Genomic DNA, 11,163 nt, shown 5'->3' on the forward strand with positions numbered 1-11,163 from the left:
CCCACCCCGGGCTCCAGGGGAGGGCAGAGGGGGAGAAACCCTCCCGGGCAGCGCCGGCGTTGAAAATCCATCTGCTCTCCCTCCCAGACAGAAAAGCCAGGATGGAATACCACCATCTCCGCCAGCCCCCAGGGGGATAGATTAGCTGGTTACATCACAGAAGCCCCCAAGCCAACCAAGCCCTTCCCCTTAATGCCACCAGAGATTAGGGCAGATCGAAGGAGGAGTGGGAAGGGGGCGAGGGGCTGCGGCCGAGGCTCTGCCCACAGGAAAATGCTGCAGTGCCTCCTCTTAATGCACTCCAAATCCCATCTGATTTCTGCTGCTAAACAAAAAAGAAGAAAAAAAAAAGCCCCAGCCTGCTTTAAAATGATATGAATGCTGGGTCGAGTGGAGTGGAGTGACTCAGGAAGGGTGTGGAGGAGGAGAGTTGTTCAGGGGAAGCATCCAAAGGAATCCAGCCCTGGGAATGCCTTTTGGAAGCAGACCAAAAGGAGGCAGGGGTGCAGATCTGCCAAAGGATGCCAACAGTGCTTCTACAAAGCTGATTAGTTGCTGGTTTTGAGCATCCAGGGTCAGATCCTCCCTCCGATGAGCACTGACCCCCCTCAGGCCAGGCAAAGGGGAACAGGACCCAGCCCCGGCTGCGTGCCCAGCTCTGCGGGCAGGTTTCTGCTCCCTCTTCAGGCTGGCTGACTCCACAGCAGCAGAGAGCAAGGGCCACCCCGAGGGAAAATACAGCCGTGTTTTATGAGCACATTCTGTAGGAGACAAGGGGTTTGATGGAAGTCAAACTCCAGGTCTCCCCTACCCAGGTTTCTGCCCCTAGGTGCAAGGTGACAAGGCAAGAAGTCATCGCTCTGCCACCCGACTGTTCCCTCCTTGGCAATTAGAGTCCCAATAGCCCCATCCTCAAGGTGACATTTGTTACAGCTTCACCCTTTACATCCTTTCTGAGCTTATTTTGATGTCCTTCAGCTGAATTGAAATAACCAGTGAGTTCCACCTCTGAACTGGGAAGGAATGGTGAAGGCATCACGCAGAGGTACAACCAGAGCACCCACTAGACACGTTCACACCTTCCAGCTTCATCTCTGGAACCACCTTTGATGAACTTACTGTCTGATTCACTGTGACCTTAGTCTGAATAACTGCAGAAATCACCAGACTTGGCCAAAGAGATGTCCAGAAAACAGGTGAGAAAGGATACAAGGAATCCCTAGAACGAAGAGATTGACTTTGGTGGCAAGAGGGAAAGGGAAGAAGGCAGCAAACAACCTGAGGGCAACTGCCAAGGGGGGGCTGGAAGGGGCCACCCAAGCAGAGAGGCTACAGATGCTCAAGAGGATCCACCAAGAAGACAAAAGAAGTCTTGAGGAAGGAAAGAAATGGGTGGGCAACAAGACAATGGTTATGTTCTCTGCCACTTCACAACGAAGTGTTTTGGGGAGGAGTTTATTGTGGCACTGCCTAGTTGTGTCAGTTGACCAAGTCTGGTCCTCCCTGGGCTAGGCACGGTGCAGATACAGAGTGGGGACCAGTTTTCTCCCCAAAATTAAGGCTAGAGAGGAGCTGGCAGAGGAGGAAAAGAGCAGAGCCACCAGCACTGTGGCAGTAACAGAGGTCAATGCCACCATCCTGGTCCAGGCTTTTACATTGCAACCTAGTTTGTCATCACCTACAACGAGGCAGAACTATTTTACTAGCAAAAACTTCAACATTTCAAGTAAAAGAGAGGAAAAAGCCCTAGTTAAGACCAAAGATAAAAACCCAGGCAAAGTAAAAACTTGCCAGCACTCTTACCATTGGCATCTTGGACTCCTGTAAGCGCTCCTACTGCTGCTGCAGTTTCACCAGATAGGACAATTTGTCCTCCACCTTGAAGAGTGGCTTCAGCAAGCGTGGCTACTGCATGGGCAGCTGCTTCACTGTGGGCACAGGAAAGGAGAAAGAAGAATTAAGATCAAGCAAATAAATAAGGCCACTCCAGTAGGATCTATTTTAACCAGAATGTCAAGAGAAAAACAATCCAGAAGGGAAGGATTCTTATTGGGCCCAGATGAAGTTATCCAGGAGGAAATCTACAGTGGAGGTGGAATATTGCATCCAGCTCTGGAGCTCCCAAATCCATGGAGGTGTTAGAGCAGGGCCAGAGGAGGCCCTGGAGATGATGTGAGGGCTGGAACCCCTCTGCTGTGAGGCCAGCAGGAGAGAGTTGGGCTTGGTCAGCCTGGAGAGGAGAAGGCTGCAGGGAGACCTTCTGGTGGCCTTTCAGTGCTTCAAGGGGTTCTACAGAAAAGCTGGGGAGGGACTCTTCATCAGGGAGGGTAGTGATAGGATGAGGGGTGATGGCTTCAAACGGGAAGAGGGGAGATGTAGATTAGAAATTAGGAAGAAGTTCTTCACTCTGAGGGTGGTGAGCCCCTGGCCCAGGTTGCCCAGGGAAGCTGTGGATGCTCCATCACTGGAGGGTCAAAGCCAGGTTGGATGGGGCTTTGAGCACCCTGCTCTAGTGGGAGGTGTCCCTGCCCATGGCAGGGGGTTTGGAATGAGATAATATTTAAGATCCCTTCCAACCCCAACCATCCAATGACTCCATGAATACATGGGCAGAAGCTGCTTCCAAGGGCTTTATTCAGCTTGCAGATCTCTTAGAACATCCCTGTCCTCTCACCTTTGCATCTTTTGCTTGGGCTGTACTAAAAGCTTTCAAACAACCCAAGCAAGTTCCTGATCCACTCATTCTTTTGGCACTCTCACATTCTGGGTCTCTACAGATGAGCTCCACCCTTCACTAAGGACTCCACCAGCTCTCCTTGCTCTGAAGCAGGCCCAGAGGTTTATCATGACCAGGTTCACACCAGCAGCTCTGTACTTAGCTAAGATGGAGCATTTCTCCCCAGTCAAGTAGTTTAATAATTCTTTTTAATGACTGATTGGAAGCCTAACACAGAATTCTTCAATTTCTTCATGTGAATGAGGTCAGAGCAAAGGTCCTCCTCATGCAGCAGTCCTGCTGTGAGGATGGCCAGTGTCAGATATTTAGGAAGGAGTGTGTATGATCCTTCCCTTCCTACACCCTCCCAGCTTCTGATGGTCAGCAGCATATTGATTTCCTCCAGCAGAGACTGCATCTGGACCCTCAGGTTGGATTTGGCTAATCCCCTCTGAAACCCATTTATACATTTTGCTCCCACAGCATCCTGTGGCCACGTGTTATTAGGTGCTGTGGGAAGAAAAACTGTGTTCTGATACTCCAAAAACTACCCCCTCACTCAGGCTGGGCAGCCCTTGAGTCTGCTAATGTGAGAAACAGAAAAAAAAAAACCCTGTTCTCTTTTTCCTCATGGTTTCATAGACTTCCAACAATGTCTTTCCCAAAAAAAGAGCTGTAGTCCACTTGCTGTGCAAGGATTCTTCCTGGCTGCTCACCACCCTTGTCCTTCCCAGACTTTTTCTAATGCAAGAAATCTGTTTGACCACTTCTCACAGGATTCAAGATGCAGACACAGCAGGAGTTAGTCCAGAGGCCTGTTCTCTTGCCTTTCCCTAGAATTCCTCATACCCAACTTACCCTTTTGAGCAGATCTGCTCCCCAGTGATGCAACATTCCTGAAGGACAATCCCCTGAAGGGTCACTGGTAGCACATACATCCTGGTTGAGTAAATGCAGGAGGAATTTCTTCCAAAGTCTATCACCTGGCTTTTACTGATGTCACATTTTCTTTGCCATTTTGCTTGCACAGAGTGCTGTGAGCCCTCAGCACTGTCCCAGTTCCACCAGACTGCTGGATGACTATTAGCCACTTCTAGTGACCTACTGCTAGGCATGAAATTGGTCCAAAGCCACCTCCTCCCTGCAGCTCAATCTCCTACCATTTCACACAACCACAGAAAGGTGGGGCTGGAAGGGACCTCTGGGGATCCCCTCATCCCACCCCCTGCTCCAGCAGCTCACCCCCAGCAGGGTGCCCAGGGTCACACCAGCCACGTTTGGGATCTCTCCAGAGCAGGAGACCCCACAGCCTCTCTGGGCAGCTGCTCCAGGCTCTGCACCCTCCCACCAAAGAAGTTTCTCCTCCTGCTCAGGTGGCACCTCCTGGGTTCCAGTTGGTGCCCGTTGCCCCTTGGCCTGTGGCTGGGCACCACTGAGCAGAGTCTGGCCCCAGCCTCTTGCCCCCCAGGGCCCTTTAGCTCTTGCTCAGCACTGCTCAGATCCCCTCTGAGGCTTCTCTTCTCCAGCTCAGCAGCCCCAGGGCTCTCAGCCTGGCCTGGCACAGAGATGCTCCAGCCCCTCAGCAGCTTCACAGCCTCCACTGGACTCCCTGCAGTAGTTCCTTGTCTCTTTTGGACTGGGGAGCCCAGAACTGGACCTAATATTCTCAGGGTGGCCTCTCTAGGGCAGAGGAAAGGGGCAGAAGAACTTTGCCCTGCTGGCTATACCCTTCTCAATGTAACCCTTTCTTACCTTAATGAACAAAAAAAGTATTTTCTTTAGCTGCTCCTAGGATGCTCTTCCTGAACTGCTCTGTTCATTCTCTGGTAGATCAATTGACTCCAATATTTTCCAAGCACTCCCTAATCATTCTTTCTCTTCCCTAATTTCCTGCTCAGGTGCTGAACGCTGTGTCCACTCGGGGTGTGTTTTCATTCCTGCACAGCCCCTCTGTCTCTCAGAGTAGCTCCTAAATGCTGTTAGGGAACCAAAAGAGTTTCTTGTCCTGTTTTCTCACACCCTTTGGCTCATCTCTCTTCTGAACCTGCAGCTATGTGAAGGCAGTCACTGAAGGAAGGGCCAAGCACACCACGGGGAACCTGGGGAAAACAAGCATTTACTGGTGTGACCTGTTGCCCAGACTTCACACAGCACTTTGCTGAATCCCCTTTCAAGGGCAACTGAGCATTTTAATAAGCTGTTAAGAGTTCCACCCCTGAAAACAATAATGATCTGTGGCATAAAAGCTTTTTTCCAGTCAGTGTGCTCCACCAGCATGAACTGGTTCAAATCAATGAATTAATTACCCACCTCCACTTTAGTCCTACAAGGCCTAATCCTCCAACCTGACAGGGGCTGCATCATCCATCGTGTCATGCTCTTGGCAGGTGCACTGCTCTGCATGGGGGCTACAAAAGACTCTGTCAGCAGCTGTTGGAAGAAGATTCTGAGACTGCAGCTTTCTCCTAAATTAAGTATAAAGTTTCCAGAGCTGGAATGAGCCACAAGCTTTCAAGGGCTGGAGCTTTGTTGAGATCTTCCTACAGGCAAGGGAAAGGCCACACAGTCCAACAGGGAAAGCTAGAAGGAACACTGTATGGCAAAGGAAAAAGTCCATCTCTTCCACATGGAAGGGTGTTGGAGGACAGTCACCTTGAGAGGTCTCCAGCCCTACCATGGTCAGTAGATAAAGAGGGTGACAACAAGCTGGGAAATCAAACATGAAGCTTCTCATCCCTACTGCAACAGTGCTATGGTCTGTGCATTGCTCCTGCACCACAAACTGTGAGAAGAGACATAGCACAGAGCTTTCCTGGGTATAGACAGAGCTGGTCCTCATAGAATCACAGACTGGTTTGGGTGGGAAGGGACCTTTAGAGGCCATCCAGTCCAACCCCCTGCAGGGAGCAGGGACAGCCCCAACTAGAGCAGGTTGCTCAGAGCCCTCAACCTCCCCTGGGATGGTGCCAGGGATGGGGCAGTGACCACCTCTCTGGGCAGCCTGGGCCAGGGGCTCACCACCCTCAGCATCCAAAATGTCTTCCATAGATCTAGTCCAAATTTCCCCTCCTTTACGTTAAAACCATCCCCCCTTGGCCTGTCTCAACAGGCCCTGCTCAAAAGTCTGTCCTCAGCTTTCTGACAAGCTCTCTGAAGTCCCAAAAGGGCTCCAGGGAGACCTTCTGGTGGCCTCTCCAGGCTGCCCCAGCCCAACTCTCTCCTGCTGGGCTCCCAGCAGAGGGGTTCCAGTCCTTGCATCATTGTTGTGGCCTCCTCAGGACCCACTCCAATGGCTTCACATCTTCCTTGTGTTAAGATCTGAGGCAGCAGAGACCAAATGACTTGTTGTAGGCTCTTCCATTCATATTTTCTAGGAGATTCTTCTTAGAATTCAGTTCCAGTTTAGTTCTGATGACACCTCTTTTTATTAAGGGTTCTGAATTTCCTAAGCTAATATAGAAGGAAACAGCTTGTTGCAATCTCTAGAGATGGGATGAAATTACAATCAAAAGCCCACTAATGCTCTAGCCCAGAAAAAGTTCTGATAAAACAAAGCACACAAAAGTCTATTGCCTGGAAATGTGCAGGGCACAAATCCTGCAAGTCAGCTTCCAGGAGACAAGGCTTCTTCCTGCAACTCCATACCTAGTTACTTCAGCTGTCCCTCTTAGAGCATCCTAAAAAGATCACTTGTTTTTAAAAGGGCAGTTTTATAGTGAAACTACTAGCAAAATATTCCACTTAACCAAGCCTGTGTGGTAGCAGCAGAGAACATATCTGATGGACCTGAATCTGGCCCACAAGGAGAAGAAACAGCTCTAGGTGTGTTCATGATATGCTTGCAACAGCAATTTAGCTGCAAGATGTTGAATGCCCCCAAGATTGAGGTGACTGCTTCAGAAATTTGGGTACATGGCAAGGTCTTGGAGCTTAACTCTGCTCACCAGCAGCGTGGGCTTGGGGCTCATCCTCACCCACGGCTCAACCAACTCCCTCTAGACCAGAATCCTGATTTGGATGAGGAGAATCTTTTGTCTGCACCCCAGCAGGGTGAAGCCTCCCGTGCTGCTGGGGCTGCTGGAGTTTCCTCCAGTCCTGCTGCTGGCCCAGGGTGCAGCTGTGGTGTGCCACCATCACTTCCAGCTTAAGGACAGCAGGCAAGGCTTAAGCAACGTGCCAGAGCTGAGCCAAGACCCTCCTTCCTGCTGCATGGACCTGCAGAGAACGATGCTGCAGATCTTGGGGACTGGAGTACAACCAAAAATCTACCAGAGCTTGTTCTGAGATGAAGAGGTGGCATCACTAGTGCAGCTCATTCACCTTCTAGTGCAGACATCATCTGACTTCTGAGGAGAGACCGTAGTGCCACGCAGCAGGGAAATTCAGCCTTTTAGTAATAAACTATTAATAATAGGGAGGGAGAGACAGAGCAGCCCACTTAAAAGGTGCACATGATGACTCTTCCTTGTGCAGCAAGCTCAGTGCTGTAACTGCACCCTTGCTGTACAAATAAGATCATTTAGAGTGTACAGTTACTACCCTTCTTCTCCTCTTTTGGGAAATTTCCATGTCGTCAGTGTTCTGTGGTGACAGTGGGAATCAGGAACCATCCTGCAGGTGTCTGGGCACAGGCTGACATGGCTATTTACTAAGGAAAAGGCTTTACTGGGACTGGACACAGTGGTCTTGGCACTATCAGAGTGAAAACCTAGGAGGAAGTGTCACACAGGCAGGCTGGGAGCCTCTGTGTCTCTCACCCCTACCTGTTGAGTGCCATGGTAACAGTTGCTCCTTGTTGCATCTCCTGAGATGCTGCCACTGCTGCTTCTGCTAAGGATGCCACTGCCTGTGTGGCCTCTGATGCCTGTGTTGTCTGGATGGTCATCTCACCCCCCTGTAGCGTTGCCCAGTTCTGCTCCACCTAGGGGGAAAAACAAAAAGAGAAAGGCCCTAGGATAGAATGTTATCCCATGAACACACAGTTCCTCCCTACAGAGCCAGAACGTTTTGAGAGGTCTCTGCAGAATCCTGCACGTGCTCTGACCCTGAGAGACAGGGGGGGAAAAAAGGGAGGGAAGCTTGGGATCCAACTGAGAACATTGCTGGAGCCTACAACCCTCTGCCAGCCACACACATTTCTCTGCTCAGCCTCCCCTCTGGCTGCTCTTCTCCACGTGTTCCAGCACCAAATGAGAGCTGTGGCTCTGTCACACCCATGGGAAAGAATCCTGCACGTGCTCTGACCCTGAGAGACAGGGGGGGAAAAAAGGGAGGGAAGCTTGGGATCCAACTGAGAACATTGCTGGAGCCTACAACCCTCTGCCAGCCACACACATTTCTCTGCTCAGCCTCCCCTCTGGCTGCTCTTCTCCACGTGTTCCAGCACCAAATGAGAGCTGTGGCTCTGTCACACCCATGGGAAGCACACCCCACAGCCACTCCTGCCCTCCTGGAGCCCCCAGGGCAACGGGCTCCCACTCAGGATCTCCTTGTCCAGCACTTGTGACCCCGGATGGGCTGGAGCCAAGAGGAATTTCTTTGTGTTGCAGCAATATGCTTGACAAAAGAAGATGGCAGATGGAAAGTACTGAGTTTGGGTAGTTCAGGTACTTTCAATTCCCTTCTTTCAGCTCTTTACTTGGATAGTTTTCATATCCCTTAAAGTTCACTCAGTCTCAGTTGCTCATTTTCCACCTAGCCCACTTTTCTCTGTTTGGGACTTCACAGCTCCTGAGATAATGAGTGTAGGGCCACAAAGTCCACCAGGACATGAACTAGAAACATATATTGGACCAAAACAGCCAAAGAAGTGGAGGATGAAGGCCCCTCAGCTGACCAACTTCCACCCTCCCAGCACTGTTCTCATCCCCATAAACATTTCATGGGACTCATCATCTCACTGAGACTCCAAAATAGGTGATGAACAAAAAAATATAAACAGCCTTCAATTTGTTCTAGATGGAGAAAAGCTCCAAAGTCCATAGAAGCAGAGCTGCCACAAGGCTCCCCACAAAAGGACAAGTAAATCTGTTTGTCTTTGGGCAAGAAAAGGGTTAGTCCCCTTACAGGATGGAGAAGGAGAGAGAACCTGTCGTGCTCTCACTCCCATCTGCTATCACACACTCCCCAGCAGCTGCCCAAAGGGTTTTCCAGCACTTGGGCCCAGGCAAGGCTGACTCTCCTCGTAGCTCTTTAGCCATCCCCAGCTGTCTGATGTTCAAGGCCACTGCTTCATTCTCCTGTGCCCAGAGCTGACCCTGGGCAGAAGGATGCAAAGCAGGGAGGGAGCAGTGTAGTACATAGTGAAAAGGAGAAAGGAAGGTGAATTTTTTAGAAGGCAATGTCTTTTTTAGGAAAGAGGCAACCAAGTTCTGAGTGCCTGGAGAAGAAGAAGTTGCAGATGGTAGAGATCTCAAGAGGGTCAGATCAGGGTTTGTGGGACTCACTAGCCAGGCTACAACTGAAAGGAAGGGAGCCCCAGCTGGCCAGACACCCTGCCCCCCATCACCCAGAAGAGGAATGGACAGACAGGATTCCAACACACACTGGAGCAGGGAGGCAGCAGGACCAGACAGGTCTCCACTGGGGCACATGGGGCCCTGCAAAGACACCCAAGCTGCTGGAGAACAGGGAGGGAGCGAGGCCTGGAAGAGAAGTGGGGACAATCCAGACTCTTCCCCACACTAACAGGAAGGTCACTCCACTGAGATATGAGTGAGCATCCCTGCTCTGTGCCACCTGGCATCCTGGAAACACATCCAGAGCTAACTCAGAGCTCCACAGGAAGAGATGGCAGGATAAGAATGTCCCTGGAGAGGCTGCCAGCAGGCTGAGGATGTGTCTGTGCAGAGAAATGGCACCTGGTCCTCAAAGCAAGTCTACTTTTGGACTTTTATTTGGTCCAAGGTATCTCTCAGAGGTTCTGCTCACCGAGGAATTCAATGCCTGTGTTCCCTGATTTGTCCCTCTGAAAAATTTCTTTCCAATCCCAAAAGCTAAAACAGGTTCTTGAAAACCCTCAGAGCAGCTGTCGAGGACTTCAAGGGCACGGCCCCAGAGCCAGGCAGCTTCGGTGAGGGGCTGAGGAGGGAGCAGGGCCCGGTGCAGAGCAAAGCTGTTCCCTGCTGCCACCTGCTGCTGTGAGAGCCCCAGCCACACACAGCAGCCTGGCCCAGACCTCACCACCACAAACCACATCAAGGGGCAGAAAGCAACCTGCAGCCTGCTTTAAAGGTGAGGCTGGGGATGAAGAGGGTAAAAAAGTCATTATCATCATCATAACTTCTACAAAAATCTTTATAATCTTGAAGGAATGTTCCTTACACACAAAAAAAACCCATTGTTACTAGATTAAAAAAAAAAAAGGGGAAAAATAAACACATGTCAATTGAAGTGCTCAGATTTTGGGGCTGAAGTGGTCTGATGAGTCCTTGGCACACCCAACCTGGCCAAGCTGCAGAGCAGTGGCAGAGGTGCTTGCAGGGGAGGGAGCAGTAACTCCACAGTACCTGCTGCTGTCTCTGCACCATGGGGCCTTACTGCAGCCCTGGGATCTACCTGCAAACCACCCCTAAAGCTGCAGCAAGGGAACAGCCCCACAGCATCCAGAGATCAGTGGCCAAAGACTCACAGGATGTGCCCACAGCCATGCAGGATCATTTGCTAGCCACAGGCTCGGATAGCCCAGGGAGAGCTCCCAATCCTGATCTGACAAACCAGCACCCAGGGTCTACAGCACCCATGGAAGAGTTATTCAGTAGGAACACAAGGACATGTGCTTGTGTAGGTTGTTAAGTCTCCATCAGCTACAGGAGATCACACAAAATTATCTATTGGAGGTATATTTTTAAAAGTATGACATTCAGAACTGAGGCTTCCACCATAACTGCACCTGCACCATCCTGAGTCAAGATGTGGTGCTGAGGGACACGGCTCAGTGCTGCCCTGACAGTGCTGGGGGAAGGGTTGGACTTGATGATCTGAAAGATCTCCTCCAACCCCAAAAACTCTGTGATAAAACGAACACAGTTCAGCACTTGCTGCATCGAACAGTCTCGTGCTCACACACCCCTTAACCCTCCACGCTGAGGGGGGGGAAGCAAGGCTGGGTGCTCTCTGTGACCACTTCACTCTAGGATAAACACTTTTGTGAAGTTCTGAGGGGAGAGTTCTGCTCTGTGTCAAGGCCCTGAGTCAGGTCCTTACCTCGCCGTCGGCCACTGCGGAGTAGTTGACCTGCGCGACGGTGACGGTGGTGGGCAGCTCGGAGGCGTCGGCCAGCGTGGCCACCGTGGCACCAGTCCCCACCTGCAGAAGGCAACACAACCCCCCTCAACGTGGCTCAACGTGGCTCCTCGGCAGGGAAACGCCCCCTCACTCAGGCAAAAGGACACTCAGATGCTCCAGATTGAACGGCGTCACACCCACGGAGAATAATAGGAATGAGC

The 11,163-nt window shown here is 51.0% G+C and overlaps 1 protein-coding gene across 1 annotated transcript; it reads right to left on the reverse strand.

The window, feature by feature from the left end:
• Positions 1 to 1,064: 1,064 nt before the first annotated feature.
• Positions 1,065 to 11,046, reverse strand: NRF1 (nuclear respiratory factor 1; the record flags this gene model as incomplete). Its single annotated transcript, XM_008942196.1, has 4 exons — positions 1,065 to 1,151; positions 1,798 to 1,928; positions 7,480 to 7,637; positions 10,922 to 11,046. Coding segments are annotated over 4 exons (501 nt in total), but the record flags the coding sequence as incomplete, so codon positions are not given.
• Between the last annotated feature and the right edge of the window lie 117 nt (positions 11,047 to 11,163).

The sequence above is a fragment of the Merops nubicus genome, unplaced genomic scaffold, assembly GCF_000691845.1.
Source record: "Merops nubicus isolate BGI_N331 unplaced genomic scaffold, ASM69184v1 scaffold11316, whole genome shotgun sequence".
NCBI lineage: Eukaryota > Metazoa > Chordata > Aves > Coraciiformes > Meropidae > Merops > Merops nubicus.